General features: G+C 33.6%; 1 protein-coding gene across 1 annotated transcript in view; it reads left to right on the forward strand.

Annotated features, from left to right (window-relative positions):
* The window catches only part of DCAF10 (DDB1 and CUL4 associated factor 10), a 46,828-nt gene extending 28,158 nt beyond the window's left edge, over positions 1–18,670 (forward strand). The window contains exons 4-7 of the mRNA XM_074204315.1: positions 3,430–3,632; positions 11,286–11,399; positions 13,931–14,076; positions 15,753–18,670. Coding sequence (XP_074060416.1) covers positions 3,430–3,632; positions 11,286–11,399; positions 13,931–14,076; positions 15,753–16,121 — 832 coding nt within the window. The 3' untranslated portion in view covers positions 16,122–18,670. The remainder of the gene's footprint in view (positions 1–3,429; positions 3,633–11,285; positions 11,400–13,930; positions 14,077–15,752) is intronic.
* Positions 18,671–19,798: the final 1,128 nt, after the last annotated feature.

Here is a 19,798-nt window from a genome sequence, read left to right on the forward strand (position 1 = left end):
CTAATACCTTTAATATCTTCGATAGTCTCCCTGTTTTATGATTCAGTTGATTTAAAAAATTTATTATGACCCAGAAATCGTCAATAAACATTGTTTTATACAAAGGATAGAAAAATGGATTGTATAAAGCTGAATTGGTTACATGGAGTTTGTTTTTTTAAATACATATTAAATGTTATGGGATTATAACAAACATTGCTCTGCTTGTCTTTGATCTCTTCTGAATGTTCTTTTGTTCTCATGTATTTTTTAAAAAATGTTTCATTAACATTTTTAAACATTACTTTGCTGCCTCATTAATCTAGCCTCCCTCCCTCCCAATTCCCTTCACCCTCACCTTGTAAAAATTGAGCTTAATAAAACAAAACAATTTCTTTTGGTAAGGGCAAATCTAAAAATATGTGTTTCATTAATGTCTCATTTTACTTATGTCCTATGATATCCCTGCCAAGGGGTAAATTGTATCATCAGTCCACTGGAGTCGTGATTCTTCATTACACTGATCAAGAGTTCTTAAGTCTCTCACAGTTTTCCTCTGCTTTATTGTGAATGGTTATTGTATAATAATCATATGGTTCTGGTCACTGCTCTCTGCATCAGTTCATTCAAATCTTCCCACATTTTTTTGTACATTAATATGGTGTCAAATTCATATGCAGTTTTTCTGTTCAACCATTCCACAATTTTCCAGTTATTTGTTACAAAAAGCAATCCTTTCCCTCAGGGATGATACTAATACAAGACTTTTAGTTAGGTCAGGATTCAATGGAAATGTCATCATTTGGGACACTAACAGGTTTGTCAGAAGGAGAACAGAGTAAACTCTAAACAAATTCATCTATTTGTTTATAAATCTTTAGAGCATGAATCTTTGAACCTAGAAAGAAATAGTTGACTCACAGGGTAAAGCACGGCTTAGTGAATTTTTTGATAAAGTTCTAAATTTTTTTCTAGAACACTCAACTAATTCACAGCTCCTCCATTTGTGTATTAGTATAAAGATATTTTGATGTCTCCACATCAGTCTGATATGTGTGATATGAAACTTTAGAGTTATTCCAACTTGTATTTTTCCTATTATTAGTGATTTGGAGCATTTTTTCATAATGTTAACAGCTTGTCTTTTCTTGAGAACTGTCTTTTCATATCCTTGGACTTATTGTCTATTGAGGAATGACAGTTTAAAATATATATATATAAAATATTCCCTATACATTTTTCATTTCAAACCTTTTTCAGAGAACTTTGTTGAAGACATTTCCCTCTCATTAAGGCTTCCCCTTCTGAATGTAACTATTGCTTTTATTTGTGCAAAAACTTTTCAGCGGCTTATAATCAAAATTATCCATTGAATAAATCCATTTCATAATGAAGATGAGAAAGTCATCCTATGTGTCAGTAGTTGCTGCTCTCATTAATTTTGTTTTTGTTTTATTTTGAGAGGGAGAGGGAGACAATAACATTTATGATATTTTTCATTTTTCTGGAATTTTCTTTCTTTTGGATATTTTTAAAGATAGATTCCCCAAATACCTTTACCATTGTGTAAATCTATGCTTATAACAAAGATTTCTTTTGTATGTTATGTATTTAGTTAGGTTTAGCAGTTTCTTTCTTGTCGAAAGCCATTTCCATTTGCCCCAACACCCATACAATGAGAAACCTTAAAAAAAAAGTGAGAGAAAAAGAAAAAATGTACTTCAATCTATATTCAGATACCATCAGCTCTGTCTCTGGAATGAATCACATATGATAATCTTTTTAACAGGCTCATTTCCCCCTCTACTGTATTTTACTGTTTTTTAAGATAACATATCTTCCACTTTCTTCCTTTAGTGTTTCACAAATGAGTTTGTTCTCTGAGTCATTTTTTAAATAATTTGTCTGTCTCAACATTAATTTTTTTTTCAAATTTTGAGTTCCCAGTTTTTGCCCGCCCTTCAGGTCCTTTCCTTACCCATTGAGAAGGCAAGCAATATGATATCAATTATGTAAGTCATAAAAAACATATTTACTTATTAACCATGTTGCCCTCCCAAAAAAAAAAGCAAGAAAATTTAAGTGAAAAAAAGTATATTTCACTATGTACTCAGAGTTCCTTAATTTTCTCTCTGGATGTAGATAATTTTTTTCCTTTGTGAGTCCTTTGGAATTGTCTTGGATCTTTGTATGGAATAGATTAGCTAAGAGTTTCACAATCATGACATTATGCTATTATTGTGTACAGTGTTCTTCTGGTTCTGCTCACTTTGCTTTGTAATGTAGGCATTCTTAAACTTTTTATGTCATTGACCCCTTTGTCATTTTGCTGAATCATATGAACTTATTCTCAGAATAATTTTTTAAATGTATCAAATATTTCAGTTCAGTTGTTTTTCAGTCATGTTCAACTCTTTGTGACCCTATTTAAGGTTTTGACAAAGATATTGGAGTGGTTTGCCATTTCCTTCTCTAGCTCAGGTGGGATTACAAAGGAAACCAGTTATAATGAAATAAAGATACAACTTTTCCCCCCCCTAAGTTCAGACATCTCTTGAATCCATGTTACTCCCATCTTCTCTCCACCTGGCAAAGATATAAAGTTTTGTTGATGGAAGCAGTTTCTGGGCTCTTTTGGTTTCTTCTCTTCTTTACTGCTCATGCTTTTTGAAAGTGGTTTTTCTTCATTGATGGGATAGGGAATCAAAAAGTGTCTGTAAACTTATCTATCTAGTATTCAAAGAAGTAGAGAGTTTATAAACCCATTTTATCCCTTTTTCATGAGAGATGCATAGAACAAGTTATCAAACTGTTACTGTATTTATTTTAAAAAAGACTAAGAAGGGGGCAATTTTGAGTATTATAAATATAGTACAGATTCATTATCATCTATACCTTTTTTACATCCTACAGTAATCATTAATGTTCATAATGATGAACTTTAAATACCATAAGACCTCTCGGTTTTGAAAGAAGTATTATTATTTTCCTTTTAGTTTGTCTACTTTATCATATGTCAATACTTAGAAAATTGGTGATTTATAAACTCTATTCTCCAGTCTTATTCCAGTGCCTCATTTTGACATGGCAGTGACCCCGAGTTCCCAAAGTCTGTACCGATAGATTGTAAGCTGGAAGGATTTGGGTACAAATCAGCAACAGATATTTTGTCTTATCTGATTCAGAGAGATTTAACCAAGAAATTGACCATCAGGCAACAAATTACTTTTGGACACTGCAATTCATGAAACTATCTACTATTGCATGGTAGTAGTCTTGGATTTGAAGGGTGATAAATACTCTGTGCTTCATTCTCCAGCTATTTTGGACAAATGGAAATGTATTATTGTTAGGTTAGTTAGGTTAGCTTTTTCTCCAGTAATTAACAGTGTTTTAAAAAGCAATGTTTGGGAAGTATTTGAATAACTATTAACTATTTCTGATCCATAGGTGCACAGAAGATGGATGCCCACATAAGAAATTCTTTCATACACGGTTTCTTATGAGAATGAGGTTAACTCCAGATTGTTCCAAAATGCTGATTTCAACCTCTTCTGGTTATCTTCTAATTTTACATGATCTTGATTTAACAAAATCTTTAGAGGTTGGAAGTTATCCAATCTTGAGGGCAAGAAGAACTACGTCAAGTTCAGGTAAGGCTTGCTTTTTTGGTAAAAAAAAAAATTCTTAAAATTCAAAAGACTTCCAATATTAATGAGAAAAAGAAAAGAAGCAACTCAGTTCAAAAGATTCTGAATGAATATCATTGAATGAAACTTTCAGAACATGTTGTTCTTATATCCTTGACATAGTATCTTTCTTGAATCTAGGTGTTCATTAGTCTATGGTTCATTGCAAACAGTTGTTACAGGAGATAATACTAAGTACACAAATGCTTTTTTTCTAAATTCTCTTAACTTGTTAGTTCCATTATTAATGAACTCTTCAAGGATTCATCACTATAATTAAGATAAATGTTCATAAAGAAAATAAAAGCTGTAAGACCCTAAAGTACCTTTTGGAATTTTCAAACGAAGAATTACTATGTATTTACTAGTTTTATGTGTATTTTATTCCATGTAGTCTTCAGCTAAGAAATACTTGATAATAAATATCCATATACATCCATGACCAGTTGCTTGCCATTCAACAAGCATTAAGTAATATATGTCAGGCACTGTGCTAAACTATGGGGATACAAAGGAAGGCAAATATATACTTCTTGCCCTCAAGGAGCTCACATTTTAATGGGCTCACTCCCATACATATAGACACACATGCTTCTTCATAGAGACACACACAAACTCATAGACATGTGCTAATACTCAAGACTCCTGCGGAGTCTTTCCCTTTTCTTGGCACCAGACTTATTCATGACCTCAGGGGGACTCCAGATTGATTAGTCTCTGTTGTTCAACTATAATTGAAAAGGTCCAAGAATTCATGCATTGTGAGAACTTCCCATACTTAAGCAGATCACAGTTTCTCCATACCTTTATAAGTTACAGAGACCAAAGTAATTCAATACATAGGGACAAATTTTCTCATGAATTCCAAGCTTTAATTGATTCTCATATGATATATATTGAAGCCTTTCTCATGGCAGGCAGCACTTGCTAGAGTCCATGTAGCTTTTAAGAACCCAGAGACTTTCCCATGCCTTGATGGGGCAATTAATAGGATTTGAGTACAGATTAGTTGAATTATTTAGTGTGTTCATTAGGGTTTTATGGGACCCTGTTATTTTTAATATGATTTTTTTGGGGGAAAATATGTTCTAAATTCCCATAAACTGAAATAAATTAATTTTTAGAATGCAATATCCTTGGAAGTTGAGACAATCTTTCTAATTCTTTTGAGATTGTTAATATCTATAGACTCTAGATGGCAGCACCAGTAATCCAACTGGTTTATGAAGTGCAACATTCCTTTTGTCAGTGAGGTCAGGTAATTTGAGTTAACTCTACATTCATAATCTTATCAGCATGGGTATTCTTTTTACCGTAGATCATAGTTTTCTTGTGATTTTTGTCCATATTCTCCTATCAATTTTCCACAAACGATTTACCCAGGAAACTGCCCCCCCCACCCCGGGTCCTTAAACATTCCAGGCTTACTAGTGCAGTTCTTAGGCTATTCTATCTATGTATTAACCTTGTTCTCCCTATCTATACCTTCATTTCCTATCATTCACTTCCTCAGTAACATCTCTGTTATTTCCTTGTAATTAATTATAAAGAATACTATTGCCTACTTATATTGTCTAAGTGTCTCTATTGCCCTTTGGATTACACTAGTTTTTTTTTGTTTTTTTTTTTTTTAGCCTTAAGAGAATTCTGGTGTTTCAACATTTACAATGATGTAGCTTCTTTAGGAGAACAACTATGTTAAAAAGACAGTATTTCAAGGAAGGTGGGGTCATTAAAAGCACTATTTAATTTTCCAAATTCAGACCACTTCCCCTTTTCTTCCTTTCAGTTCGAGTACTCAATGGGACCATATACAGTATATTTCCTAGATATAAGAAGTACTATTTATATTTAGAAATTTAACCAGTTTTATTTGTCACATTGAGATCAAAAGTGACCTTAGTATCTTTCTTGACTTATTTGCAGAACGAGAAAAATAACTATATTGGATCAAGAATATATGGAGATCGGGGGTGGCTAGGTGGCGCAGTGGATAAAGCACCAGCCCTGGAGTCAGGAGTACTTGGGTTCAAATCCAGTCTCAGACACTTAATAATTACCTAGCTGTGTGGCCTTGGGCAAACCACTTAAACCTATTTGCCTTGCAAAAATCTAAAAAAAAAAAAAAGACTATATAGAGATCTATATTGGAGATGGTAATTGTAAGGGAGATAGGGGAATTAATATAATAGTTATCTGAAGAAGAAAGGTATCTTGGATCATGTTAATACTGGAAAAAAGTGATCATAAAGTAAGGGCATCCCTGATGAGGATATTAGTAGAGAAAAAACAAGCTTTCATAAGATATAATCAATAATGGACTTCATCTTTACCATCTCAATTAACTGAAGATAAAGAAAATTATAAGATTCCATTGTGCTTATTTGTTGATTATGTTTAAAAAGTATTTGATTCAGTAAAATTAAATATCTTTGGGGCAGCTGGGCAGTGCAGTGCATAGAGCACCGGCCCTGGAGTCAGGAAGACCTGAATTCAAATTCAGCCTCAGCCACTTAATAATTGTCTAGCTGTGTGACCTTGGGCAAGTCACTTGACCCCATTGCCATGAATGAATGAATGAATAAATGAGTGAATAAATGAATTAAATGTCTTCCAATGAGCTCTTTTACCGCAACTTGTCTCCTATCCATATAACAGGATCATTCAAGATTCCTTGGAGTTGTAACAACAGAAAGTATCCTGTTTATTGACCCTCCTATAATACATATACGAAAATTTAAATTGACCAAAAAATATTTCCCACCTTGATGGGAAGGAGATCCATTACAGAGCCCAGGATGAAAAGGAATTAGGTCCTCTAGATCAGTGACATTAAACTCAAATAGAAACTAATATGTCTCAGAATATTAGGGCTAAAATAAAATGACAGAAAATATAGATTAGATATGAAGATCTAATCTCTGGGATTTACCACAAAACCTATAGGTGGAAGCCATCTATCCAAGGTGACCACCCTATACCAAAAGAGAAGGAAATATTTATCTATAAACAAAGGAAAATCATTAACCTCCAAGGAGGCCTGTCTATGAGGCTGCACAATATTAAGTAGCACAACTGCTCATCAAAGACTATCATCTTTATACAGTATTATCTGACAAAAAGGTTAAGAATGCCTGTGTTACAAAGTGAATGATCAGTAGAGAAACTGACATCTGTACCATTATATATATATATATATTTTTCTTCTTGTCATTTGCATCTATGGATAATCTTTGTTAATCTAGCTTTACTGATGCTTATCCTGTGGAGTCCCTTTTCCAGATGCCATATGCTGAGTCCTTTTCTGGACTCCCTCAATCTTCCCCAGGTGAGCGTTGAAGGGATGGGGAGGTAAGGAAGACAAGTTCTCCCTTTGTACCAAGATCTCCAAGGTCTCCATTTATTGAACCAAATACCAGTGCTTTCCCAGTCTCTAGTCTACTCCCACTCCCCTGGCATTTAGTAAGACAAGGCTCTGGTGCTCAAGGACACCAGGTGATGATGATAGTTTGCAGTGCTCCCATACACAATAGTTCCTAAACATTATCCCAAGTTTCTTGCAGATTTATTTACTCCTCTAATCCCTTTTGCTATGCTAAGAAGTTAAAGTATTCATACTCTTTTATCATTCTCTTCAATGGTATTTTATAAATGAGTTTGAATTCTAATAAACTATTGCCATGTCTGTTGACTATGGCAGTTTGTGGGCTTTTTTTGGTCTCTTTGGTGGCTGCCTAATGCTTTCATATTGGTAAACTTTGGCAGAAATGGCAGATAACCATTGTTAATATCTGCCCATTCATTAGTTTTCCCGTTTTTGCTATCTGTGACTTATTGAATTGGGCAGATTAAAGCTGTTGGAATTGTATATGGTGTTCTTCTCATATTTATCCTTTTCTTGAATTCAATATAGATTTTTTGACCTTTCCATGAACTAATTGATAGTTTGACTGCACACCAACATGATTCTAAAGTTACTTCTACGTCAGTGACTAGTCTTTTTCACAATATTAATCATTTTTCCTTTTTTTGGTAGGAGAGAAGATAAAATTTGCCATATCTAGCACCTTCCAACTCTTTATTGAGTAATAATAATAATAATATTAATAATAATTGTAGGATAAGACTTATAGTCTTACAAGCCTTTGGATTCTTTTATCTGAAATTTAACCATATTTTCATATATATATAATATATATACACACATGTATATATATATATATACATATATATGTGTCTGTATGCATGCACACATACACATCTCTACATACATACAATTTTTTTTTGCCATATTTTCCTGTGTCCATAATTGAATTGATATCAACTGGCATCAAAATATGTGGTAATTTGGTTTGGAAGAACTTTTCAAATTTCTCACAAACTTTATTTACTTCTTTATCTTTTCCAGCAGCTGTTAGCTATATGTGTTTCAATTATCTTCTTATGCTAATCATGAATACTATGTAAGGCAGCTACGTGGTACAGTGGATAGAACTCCAGGCCTGGAATCAGAAGACTATTTTCTTCAGATCTAGCCTCAGATCTACCTATGTGACCCTGGGCAGGTCACTTAACTCTCTTTGCCTCTGATGAACTGGAGAAGAAAATGGCAAACCACAAATGTTCAGGAAGTGGAACAATGAAACAACAAATGCTTCCCTCACATACCCAGTTTCGAAAAGTAATACAACATCCTAAAATTATACTAATACTAAGAAAATTTCCTTTTTAGCTTGCTGTTTTACAAACCCATACACATGTGAATGCCCGAATTATTTATAATCAGTTGTAGGCTGAAGGGAGGTAGTAATTTGAAAGAACTGCCTTGTGTTTTGATTTACAGTTAAAAAGACAGTTTTTCTAGGGACATCCAGATTGGATCACATGATTAGAGAGGATCTTAAGTATTTTCTTTTATAATTACCAATTGATACAAGCATCCCAACATGGCACTGGGTGGTAGAACCCAGAGTGATACTAGTTTTTGTTAATTTCTTTTTCCTTTTTGCACTAAATATCTCAGACCTGCTACACTCTTGGGGTTTGGCAAGAACATGTTGATTACTTAAGAGTTAAAGGTTGTAAGAATGAGTCTGACATTAAATGATAAGCCTGGAGAATAAGATCCGCAAGGATTAATGCAGATTGATAAGTAGGATGGGAAATAAGAGAGATGGAGAAGAAGATGGGGGTTTTTTAGGTGGTTTTTTTTGTTTGTTTGTTTTTGTTGCCAGGAACTGTGATTTCATCGGTTTAGGTGAACTTTGGAAACTGGTTTCCAGTGAGGAAACTCCTACCAGTGCAGATCTCCAACTGCTCTGCAATATTATTGTCTTAGAGTTGCTAGAAAAGAGATGACTTGCCTAGGGTGTCAGTCATTCTAGTTTAAAGACAAGATTTTCTTGGCTGGGAGTTTTATTGTCTTTTCATTGTGTCATGGTGCCTTACAATAGGCACTGGAGTGGGGAGAAATATTTTATAGAATCCCAGAGATGGAAGAGATTGCAGAGGGTATCCTGAAACCTAACTCTTCTCTACAGCATCTGCTAATCCACATGAATTTATTAAGTACTTGCCCTATGCCAGGTACTCTGGTAGGGGCTATGAATACAGAGGCCAAAAGTTGACTAGTTCCTACCCTCAAAGAGTCAGCAGGCACATATATAGGTTTGTTTTTTTGTGTATATTATGTATACATATATGTATCGTGGCTATAGTGCAGACATACGCATGTGCACACTAAATACATATACATGCAAATATATAATGTAATATACTTACTTGGATAAGAACTGTGATTTTTGTCAGTGCAAGGAGCTTCTGTTGAGGAGCTTCTACTGAAGGACCCAGGAGAAAGCTTTAGATTATATCCCCAGTCAGGGTGGCTAGGTGGTGCAGTGGATAGAACACCAGCCTTGGAGTCAGGAGTACCTGGGTTCAAATCCGACCTCAGACACTTAATAATTACCTAGCCGTGTGGTCTTGGGCAAGCCACTGAACCCCATTGCCTTGAAAAATCTAAAAAAAAAAAAAAAAAAAGATTATCCCCAGTCAGCAGATAGGATATATAGGATATGGGTGATTAGCTAGCAAAAGAAACTGAAAAAGGAGCAGTTAGATAGGTAAGAAGAGAATCTAGGCAAAAAATAGCAGAGGAGAGAATATTAACCAGGGGGAAAGAGGATTCAACAGTGTCTGATACTACAGAGAGGTTTAAGAAGAATGAGAATTGAGAAAAACACCTTTGTATTTTTCACATAAAGTCTCTGGAGAAAGCAGTTTCAGTTTATTTGTGAGGCTGAAAGGCAGTATGAAATAGTGACTGAAGTCCTGACCTTGCAGTGAAGAAGTTCTGGGTTCAAGTTCCACCCTTTTCACTTATTACCTTGTTGACTTTGAAGAAATCATTTCTTCTCTTAGTCTGTTTCCTCAGCAATAAATTCACCATACTGAACTAGATGTCATCTAAAGTCCTTTCCAATTCTTAATTCATGCTCCTAATTATAATCTTTTATAGTGTTTTTTAGAGTTGGTTTTTTTTTTTTTAGGTTTTTTGGCAAGGCAAACGGGGTTAAGTGGCTTGCCCAAGGCCACATGGCTAGGTAATTATTAAGTGTCTGAGACCGGATTTGAACCCAGCTACTCCTGACTCCAGGGCCGGTGCTTTATCCACTACGCCACCTAGCTGCCCCTTACAGTGTTTTTTTAAATAGTACATTGTTCCTGGTTTTAAAATAATTAATGTTTAAAAAAAAATTTAAATATGCTTTTGAAATCAATTTTTATGAATTGATCCCAACGAGGAAATTCGTGTAATGAATCTATTCCTTTTCTAGCATTAGAAACAGTATTCATAATACAACAAATATTTACATTGAGACACTGAGTATAGCTGTGATGGAAAACGTTCTGGACTTGGAATCAGTAAGAACTAAGTTTAGATTTTTTCCTCCTATTACCATCATTAGTGTAAACTACTATAAATTACTATAAAACAAGCCACTTCTTCAAGTTTCTGTTTTCTCATTTGTAAAATGGAAGCAATAATACCCTAAGTACCTAAGGGGCACAGGGTTGTTGTGAGATTCAAATAAAATAATGTATATTAAGTGCTTTAGAAGATTACATAGGGGCAGCTAGGTGGCGTAGTGGATAAAGCACCGGCCTTAGAGTCAGGAGTACCTGGGTTCAAATCTCAGGTCTCAGACACGTAATAATTACCTAGCCGTGTGGCCTTGGGCAAGCCACTTAACCCCGTTTGCCTTGCAAAAACCTAAAAAAAAAAAACAAGAAGATATTACATAAGTTTAAGTTGACACCATTAAACTTATTAGATTTATCTTACTCAAATTCAAAAGAAATGATACTGTACTAAAATTATGTATGTTTTTCATTTTTATTTCACTTAAATCTTGGAGTTAATAAAAGGAGATTTTTGGAAGTAGACCAGTGTTTGGGGTATGTTTGCTGTATTTAATCTTAGTTGCAGTGTGACATGTATATTTATTATTATGTACTTTGGGGGACATTTTAAAGAATGGTTCAGAAATATAAAAAATGTAATTGCCAAAATCACAAATTTGTTGCATTCATGGTGGTGTCTTTTGTATTTTCAAGATGCAGCTACTTCTCCAAGTTCATCTGCTCCCAGAGCTTCTGGTTCACCTTGTCATCATAGTGATGCTAATTCATTATCTGAGAAAAATGTGGCACGATCCTCTCAGCGAGAAGGTAGTTAAAATAATAGTATGTTCATATCTTGGAAAAATGAATTCCACTAAATAAGCAAGGAGTTTTCTCTTTAGTTTTAATCCATAAAAGCATTTGTCTCCTCAGTTTTTTTTAAATCTCCATTAATATTGAATTCTTTCCACATAGTCCTGTGTGGGAGTTTGTATTGTTGTTTGATTAGGAGGAAATTGTGTCATTTAGTCTGGAAAAGAATGTTAACCTAGACTCCAAAAGACTGAATTTATACCTGTTTTTACTACTAATTTTCTGATTAGTTTGTAACTAAATGGTTAGCTAACTGGACTTATCATTTGACGTCTTTGTGACTATTTCTTTATCTGTAAAATTTAACTCCTATCTAGTTGTTTTCTAAGTTGTATTACTGGATTATGAGAGGATTAGATATCTTTTCTTTCCAACTGCTTCTCCCATTGGAAATCAACTCTCTGTAATTTAGGTCCTGTTTAACTTTAAATTCTACCACTCAAAGGAGCAGCTAGGTGGTACAATGGATAGAGCACCAGCCCTGGAGTCAGGAGTACCTGAGTTCAAATATGGCCTCAGACACTTAATTACCTAGCTGCGTGGCCTTGGGCAAGCCAATTAACCCCGTTTGTCTTGCAAAAATACCTAAAAAAAAAAATTCTACCACTCATATAAAGCTTTTCAGCCCAAAGCAGTATCTTTTTCCAAACCTCTCCAGCACTTTGAACTTCTTAGGGTTGTTTTAAGATTCAGCTGAGATAATACATGTATATTACTTTGCAGATTTTAAACTGCTTTGTAAATGTCAGTTATTAATTTGGCATTTATCATTAATAAGTCCTTTATTTGCATTAACTTAAAAATGAAATATTTTTAGAAAAACTGTTAAATGCCTATAAAAGAACTATAGTTCTTTTATAGTTCACTCTAAATTCCCATTAGAATTCTTTGTTCATTCATTTTCATTTACTTTTTCACATTTTTGTGGTCAGTCTTCTAGTTCTGCTATTTTTTTTATTTTTATTTTTTTAGGTTTTTGCAAGGCAATGGGGTTAAGTGGCTTGCCCAAATCCACACAGCTAGGTAATTATTAAGTGTTTGATGCCAGATTGGAACCCAGGTACTCCTGACTCCAGGGCCAGTGCTCTATCCACTGCCCACCTATCTGCCCCCTGCTATTTTTTAAACACTGTATTGTTCCCAAAAAAAGTCTTTCTAAAGTTATTTGCATCCATTTTATTTGGTCAACTAATTGCTTTATAGTATTTCATTACACAACGGTGCAATAATGTACCACAATTTATTTAACCATTGGATATTCAGATTATTTCAGATAATTTTGTTTAACATGTTGTTTCAGATTATTTCAGATATTTATGTTTAACATAAAAATGCCAGGAAATTTTTTCAGCAGACAAGTTTTACAATTTTTGTTAATACTAAAGAATGGGTCCAAGGACATGATAATTTTTGTAGCTTATGATTTCCTATTGCTTGATTCCTCTCCAGAAATATTTTTATAAGTTTACAGTGCTACCAGCAATGAATAAATGTTCATCTTTCTCATTTTCCTATTAGCATTTTCATTTGACAAAATTCAATTCATTCAAGATTAAAAACAAGAAATGGAAATAAATGTAAATCAGTTTTTATTAAACACAATCAAAAGTATTTAACCTAAGTCAAGAGCCAGTCATGAAGAAACCTTAGAATAATTTCTACCCAAAACAGATACAAAATAAGTATTCTTTCAGTACTTGTATTTGATGAGGTCTTGGAAAGTTTAGCAATTGCCATAAGATAGGGAAAAGTAATTATTGATATTGGAAATGAACATAAAATATTATCATTCATATTTATGTGTCCTAAAGATTTAGCCACTTCAATTAAAAATTTATTGAAGACAGTAAATTAGATCAGTAAATTTGAAGGCTAGACTAACTTGCAAAAATATTTAATATTCTTATTAGTAATAAGGATCAGTTACTTAAGAATACAAAAGATCTAGTTCAGGAAAAGAATTATAAAACTATAATTACCAAAGTAACATAAGGCCAGAACAACTAGAATGACAGTATATATTGATGTTGATTAGATTAATATAGTAAAAATGGCAGTACTTCCAAATTGACATATATTTAATGCAATACCGATCAATTTCCAGGTGCTTGTTTAAGGAATAAAAAGTGATGATGAAATTTACATGGAAAAAAATCAAGAATATTAAAAAGCACACTGTTAAAAAGCTAATTGTAGTCTCTCATGTTTATATGGAAAATATACATAAAAAAAATCTCTAGAAAATGGAATGAAATGAATGACAGGAGCTAAATTATTTTCATCTCAGCAAGTAGAAAGAATTATGCCCATTAATTTTTTATATTTAACTGTCCTATAGTTTAAGTTGAGCTTGTTAATAACAATCTATAAAAGTTTATAAGAGCAGTTGATTAGTTGTAAACATCTTTTGATAAAGTACAGGTTCTAATATTGTATTTAATGAAAATGCTTGTATTTACCGTTTTTAAACTTTTTTGTGGTCTTAGGTGTGTCGCCTCGTAATAGTCTTGAAGTTTTAACGCCAGAAGTTCCTGGTGAGAGGGACCGTGGTAATTGCATTACCTCTTTGCAGCTACATCCTAAAGGTTGGGCTACCCTTCTACGGTGTTCTAGTAATACAGATGATCAGGAGGTAAGAAACCAAAGGTTTATAGCTTCTGTTTGTTCTTGAAAAACATTAGCTTACAGAAGTGGTGTTAATTGGATTAATAATTGTTTTCAAGTAGAACCTGTACTGTGCTCTATTTTTAGTGAATGTTTGAGGTCTATCCTTTTAACTAATATTGAGTGGCAACTTTCTCATAGAGATTATATATGGAAGGATGGGCTTTAAAAATACCAGTCTTTTCTTTGATGTGAAAACATTTGACAGACCATGTCATAAAAAGTTTTTGGTTAATGTGTAAAAGGTCATCTGGTGACTCCCTTGACTTTATAGATATAAAATATTTCAGTAGAGTTATCTATGCTAAACTTAATATGAAATTTAAAGTTCTGTTTTATAAAGTTTGGAAGTATGGTGGATTAGAAAGTGAAAAACTAAGGAAAGATTTGAACTTCTGAGCATATTAGTTTTATTAAGCAATGCATGCCAACTGCCTAATAAATTAGGACCAGACTTCCTCAGCTTAGGACTGGACCCCGTATTTTTATTCATTTAAAACAATCAAAGAAGACCAATTAATTAAAAAGAAACAATTAACCAGGATATGAAATTAGGTAATCTAGAGGAAAGATTAGGGATTTTCCAAGTTGAGAGGGGGGAGAGCAAAAAGGTGCAATTACTTGAAAACAGAAAAAGAGGTGTTGCACTCTCCCCAAGTGCCTGTTTTCAATCAAAGGAACATGAAAACAATAACTGACCAGTTCAGGGCCATTTTTCAGGTTTACTTGAAATGTATAATTCTTTTTTTTCTGAATTTATTTTTTTTCATATTATGATAGTCTTGTAAAAGTAAATATAATCCCCCTTCCTCCTCACAAAGAGAGAAAACATCAAGAAAAGTAAAATGAGAGAAAAAAACCAGTGTGCTTTGGTCTGTATTCAGATACCATGAGATGTATAATTGTGAGAAAACTCAATTTTGAGTCTGACTGGGTTTCTGATCAGCCTAACATATATAGGTCCTTAGTTAAGATTCTCTAAAGCAACAGATAGATTTGGTTCAACATAGTTATAGGGTCAAATAGTATAATAAAGTTTTCTTGAAATTCCTACAATTAAATATAGTTTATTCACAAGACAGAACTGGATTAGACCTGTTATTGAATAAAAAGGAAACTGAACTAGTTGTTACAAGATGGAATCAGTATGATTCACTCTACTCCTTGCTATTCCAATTCCCTTACAAGGCAGAGGGAAATAGGACTTGAGGGAGATATCCTTTTCTTGGTACTTTTTGAAACTTCAGTGGGCATCTACCATTTTCATTGTTTTAAAATACTGCACAAAATCCTGTAGAAGAAGCTAGGAAAAAAACTTCCAAGTAGAGAGTGTAGTCACAGCAACTACTGCTCTTTAAATGAAGACAAGTTGAGGGATTTGAGGATATCTGGGTAAACTACCATTATGCATTTCAATTATCTGATTTTATAAATTCCATTGATTAAAAATTTTTCATTTATTTTATAGGATCATAGACTTTAGAAATGAAAGAAAAATAGAGATCATCCTGTGCCAATAGGACTTGAAGCCAGATCTTCAAATCCTATGCTTTTTCCTCTATTATCATGATGCTGAATTTTTTAATATTAATATAAAACATTTGAGAATCACTGATTTTCATTTCCTTTTCTTCTTTTTTTTAGTGGACCTGTGTTTATGAATTTCAAGAAGGGGCTCCAGTACGACCTGTCTCACCTCGTTGTTCTCTAAGATTGACTCATTATATTGAGGAAGCTAATGTAGGCAGGGGGTACATCAAAGAACTTTGTTTCAGCCCTGATGGTCGGATGATTTCTTCCCCACATGGCTATGGGATCCGCTTGTTGGGATTTGACACCCAGTGCAATGAACTTGTTGACTGCCTACCCCAAGAAGTTAGTCCCTTGCAGGAGATTCGTTCTCTCTACTCTCACAATGATGTGGTTCTGACAACCAAGTTCTCTCCCACACATTGTCAGATTGCCTCAGGGTGCCTTAGTGGACGTGTTTCTTTGTATCAGCCAAAGTTTTAGGCACAACTGACATCAAAAAAGGAACTCTTCTGGTGTTTGACTTTTAAATTACTTCAGTTTAGGTGAAGTATTTTCTTTATAGATCTTGTAAGTGTGGTTCAAGATCCTCGTTCCTAGGGGTCCATGAACATCTTAACAATGACATAGGAGTACTCAGTCTAGCACTGGATGTTCGGTACTGCATCTCTAAGTCAGACTCTATGCATTGTCTTTCCTCTTCAGCATTCCTCTGCTCCTGCTGATCCTGTGCCATTGTTCCTCTGGTTATGTTGCACAGTAGCTCTTGGTCAAGGTTTTTCTTTGGGTGTGACTCTTTGTAGACACTGGGCAGGATTTTTGGTTGGGGTAGAAGGAAACTGGTCCTAGTACTGAATAAAACCTAGAAGTTTGATGTTGGCATATTGGTTTAGAAGTGAAATTTTATCTTGTCCATTCATTTGGCCCTTTTAAATTGCCATTATTTCACTACAAACACTAGATAATGAAAAATGTTCTCATACGTATTAGATTAGATTTTATCATAATGACCTTTGAAGTTTATTAAAATTGCTATACTAGTTTTCACAATGTGGGGGATTTTGTTTATTGTAAAATAATAGAAAAATGTTGTCATGTCTGTAATTGTTTCCTTTGTGTGAAGTTAAATTGCTAGTTTCCTTAACTGTGTATACTTGTTTTTATTGACAGCTCTGTGAAGTGAAGAAAGGGACTTATCTTTTTCCTGTGGTGCAAAAAAAGGTTCTGCTGCTTAGCAGAATGCATTTATTATTGAGTGATGGGAGAAGCATCATTTAGACACTTCTGTCATCTTCTTTGCTGCAATCTATATAGCGTAGTACAAATTGTTATACTACCTGGGGCAAATCAGTGAGTAAAGATGCCCTCTCTTACTCTGCTTTCTTCCCTTATTCCCATTGGGAAAAATTGTGTGTAAGAATACTGAGTTCTTTGAGAACTCTTAATTTGTTTCATTAGTGTTATATTTGTTAAGCTGAGAACTCCAGCACTATTTCCAAGCTAATTGTCTAGTTATAATATTATTGATATTGTGACTGTATTGAATGAAATGTAACATAAGAGCACATACTGAATAGGTTTCATATTTAAACCAGGGCTGGAAATTTTTTTTTACCTTATCTTTTCCTCCCTTCTTTCTTTTTTTTTATCATGGGCCTGAAAATCATTGGCCTGTTAAGCAACAATCAAGGGCCATACTTAAGAAATGACTATTGTTCACAGGTTGCCATGTCAATGCAAATATCCCATCCACTGTTATTGCTAAGTAACTATCATTGGTACTTGCATGTATTAAAATATTACTTTCATAGATCTGTATTGGTAGAATACTTGTGAAGAGTTAGATTATAAATTTAGTAAGTAGCTCAGGCCTCTCTTGGACTAGAGATCACATATCCCAGCTTAGGCAGTAAACTTCAGAACAACGAAAATATTGACATAATTATATCAAATGAAGCCAGTTTCTAAACCTGTTGAGCCAATTGGATTCTAAGAATTTCATTCATAAGGAGAAAAGGGTATTTTTTTGTATATTTAGTATTTCAGTAATCAACATATGTGACTTTTCTTAATAAGCCCTCATAACCAATCATTCAAATGTACAAATGTGCCTCATGTTAGCCAGTAGATACACTCCTCATATATTGGGGAAATTAATTTCCATTCAATCATTTTCTCACTGATTTGTATTATACAATTGGGAGATGCTTTTCTGTAGAAAAAATGTTGCCACAAGACATAATAAAAACCACTCTTGTGCATGCAGAGAACCTCTATATGTAATATATTTAGAGAAAAAAAATTTTCTGGGGCAAAAGCCCTCAACGCTACTAGCCAAAATAAATGAAGCCACAAAATGCAATTTATTACATGGAAACTTTAAAACCATATCACAAATTGTGTTCTCTTGGGAACAAATCCTTAAGAGAAAGCTGTTGTGAAGTCATGTTCCTTGGTCTTTTACAATTCATTCATTGGTAAAGACAATTATTGGTTTTTAAGCACTAAAGGTTGTTGAGACTGAAAAGTTTTTCAAAAGTCTCAGGGTAGATGGTTAGTTAGGGGCTGTTAGTGACTGTCAAACTATTTAGTATACTCAAAAGTTCATTATGGAAAGTATTGGTATAACTTTCTACACAGTTGGGGTATCGGATACCTTATGCTTTATGTCCTTGAGAGTGAATTCCACATGTAGCAAATTAAATCATCTTTAATTGGAACACAATTTCTTAACAGAAATGCCTCAAGGAACAGGTAGATATTATAATATAATGAAAAGGGAGTGGAGATAAGCCCCAAATGAAAAATTAAAAATTTAAGAACTGTTTAGATTCTGTAGATCCTAAATTTTTTTTAATAATGTTCTGTAATGACTGCACAGTAACCAGCATGTATTAAGTAGAAGAAAACAGCATAAGGAGTGATGTACTTTATCTGAAGCAATGAACCTTTTTTATTTCTATAATTTCTATTTCAAGTTAATTTTTTTCAAACTAGTTACATCTTATAGTAATAAAAATTCAATCTTATTATTTCATGTTAAATTTATTCATTTTTATTCAAAATAGGTTGTAAAACTTATGGGTATATTGAACAGCATTCCACCTTTAAAGAGCTTTTAGCCCCCATCATTTCTATAACTTACTTAAAGTCATAACATATTGTACAGTGTTAAGAGAACAGAACTTTTGATCTTTGTTGGGGGACCTGAGCATAAACAAATGTATACATAACTGCATTCAGGGGTACAGAAGTGGATAGCAAATTCCATTTTAGTGTGTGTTTGAATATATTTAACCTTTGTCCCAAGGTGCTAAAGGACTTCTTTCATTTATTTTTACTACATATCCCTGGAAAAGGTACAAGTATTACTTGATAACACTGTTACACTATTAGGGGGACAAGTAGGAAAAAGATTGTTAAACTAGTTGTTCTTGGTAGGTTTTTTTTTTTTTTGGAAAATAGATCTTTTTTTCCCCACTTGGTTTTATCCTCTAGAGTAGATAATAAAAGGAGATATGGAAACATTCTAATAGTTGATGACAATCAAATAATTGTGAATTAACAATAAATGATGTATAAAATATACATTAACCCTTCATCTGGTATCTTTCCAGGAATTATTATTATTATACCAAAATGAATTTTCCAGGTAAAGTTTATACGTTTGAAAAACGACTTTTGATTGAAAATTTCCAAAATTTAAACTTATATTCTAGATCATTATGAAAATCAGTTATTGTACAGTGATGTTCCCAAAATGTGATAGGGCCAATAGACCCTATGATAAATGACCATAGACTTAAACCATGACTTTTTTGTTGTTATTAGTTTTTCTTTTGGTTATCTTTCTATGTTTGCCTTTAGCACAAAATCCCATGTCCTGCTTCTAAACTGGTGTGAACTGAAAGGACAACCAGATTTGCATTCTTAAAAAGCAGCTACAGAATCACAAATGGGCTCTGTATATACACTTAAAATTCCCCACATTCAATAATAAAGACTAAACATATTCAAAAATGAAAATTTTAAGTCAGAAATCAACAGGAACTGGATTTAGAGTCAGAAAACCTGAGCTTGGGGTTAGCTAGGTAGGGGCAGTGGATAGAGCACTGGCCCTGGAGTCAGGAGGACCTGAGTTCTAAATGCAGCCTCAGATA

This window comes from Macrotis lagotis, chromosome X, assembly GCF_037893015.1.
Source record: "Macrotis lagotis isolate mMagLag1 chromosome X, bilby.v1.9.chrom.fasta, whole genome shotgun sequence".
NCBI lineage: Eukaryota > Metazoa > Chordata > Mammalia > Peramelemorphia > Peramelidae > Macrotis > Macrotis lagotis.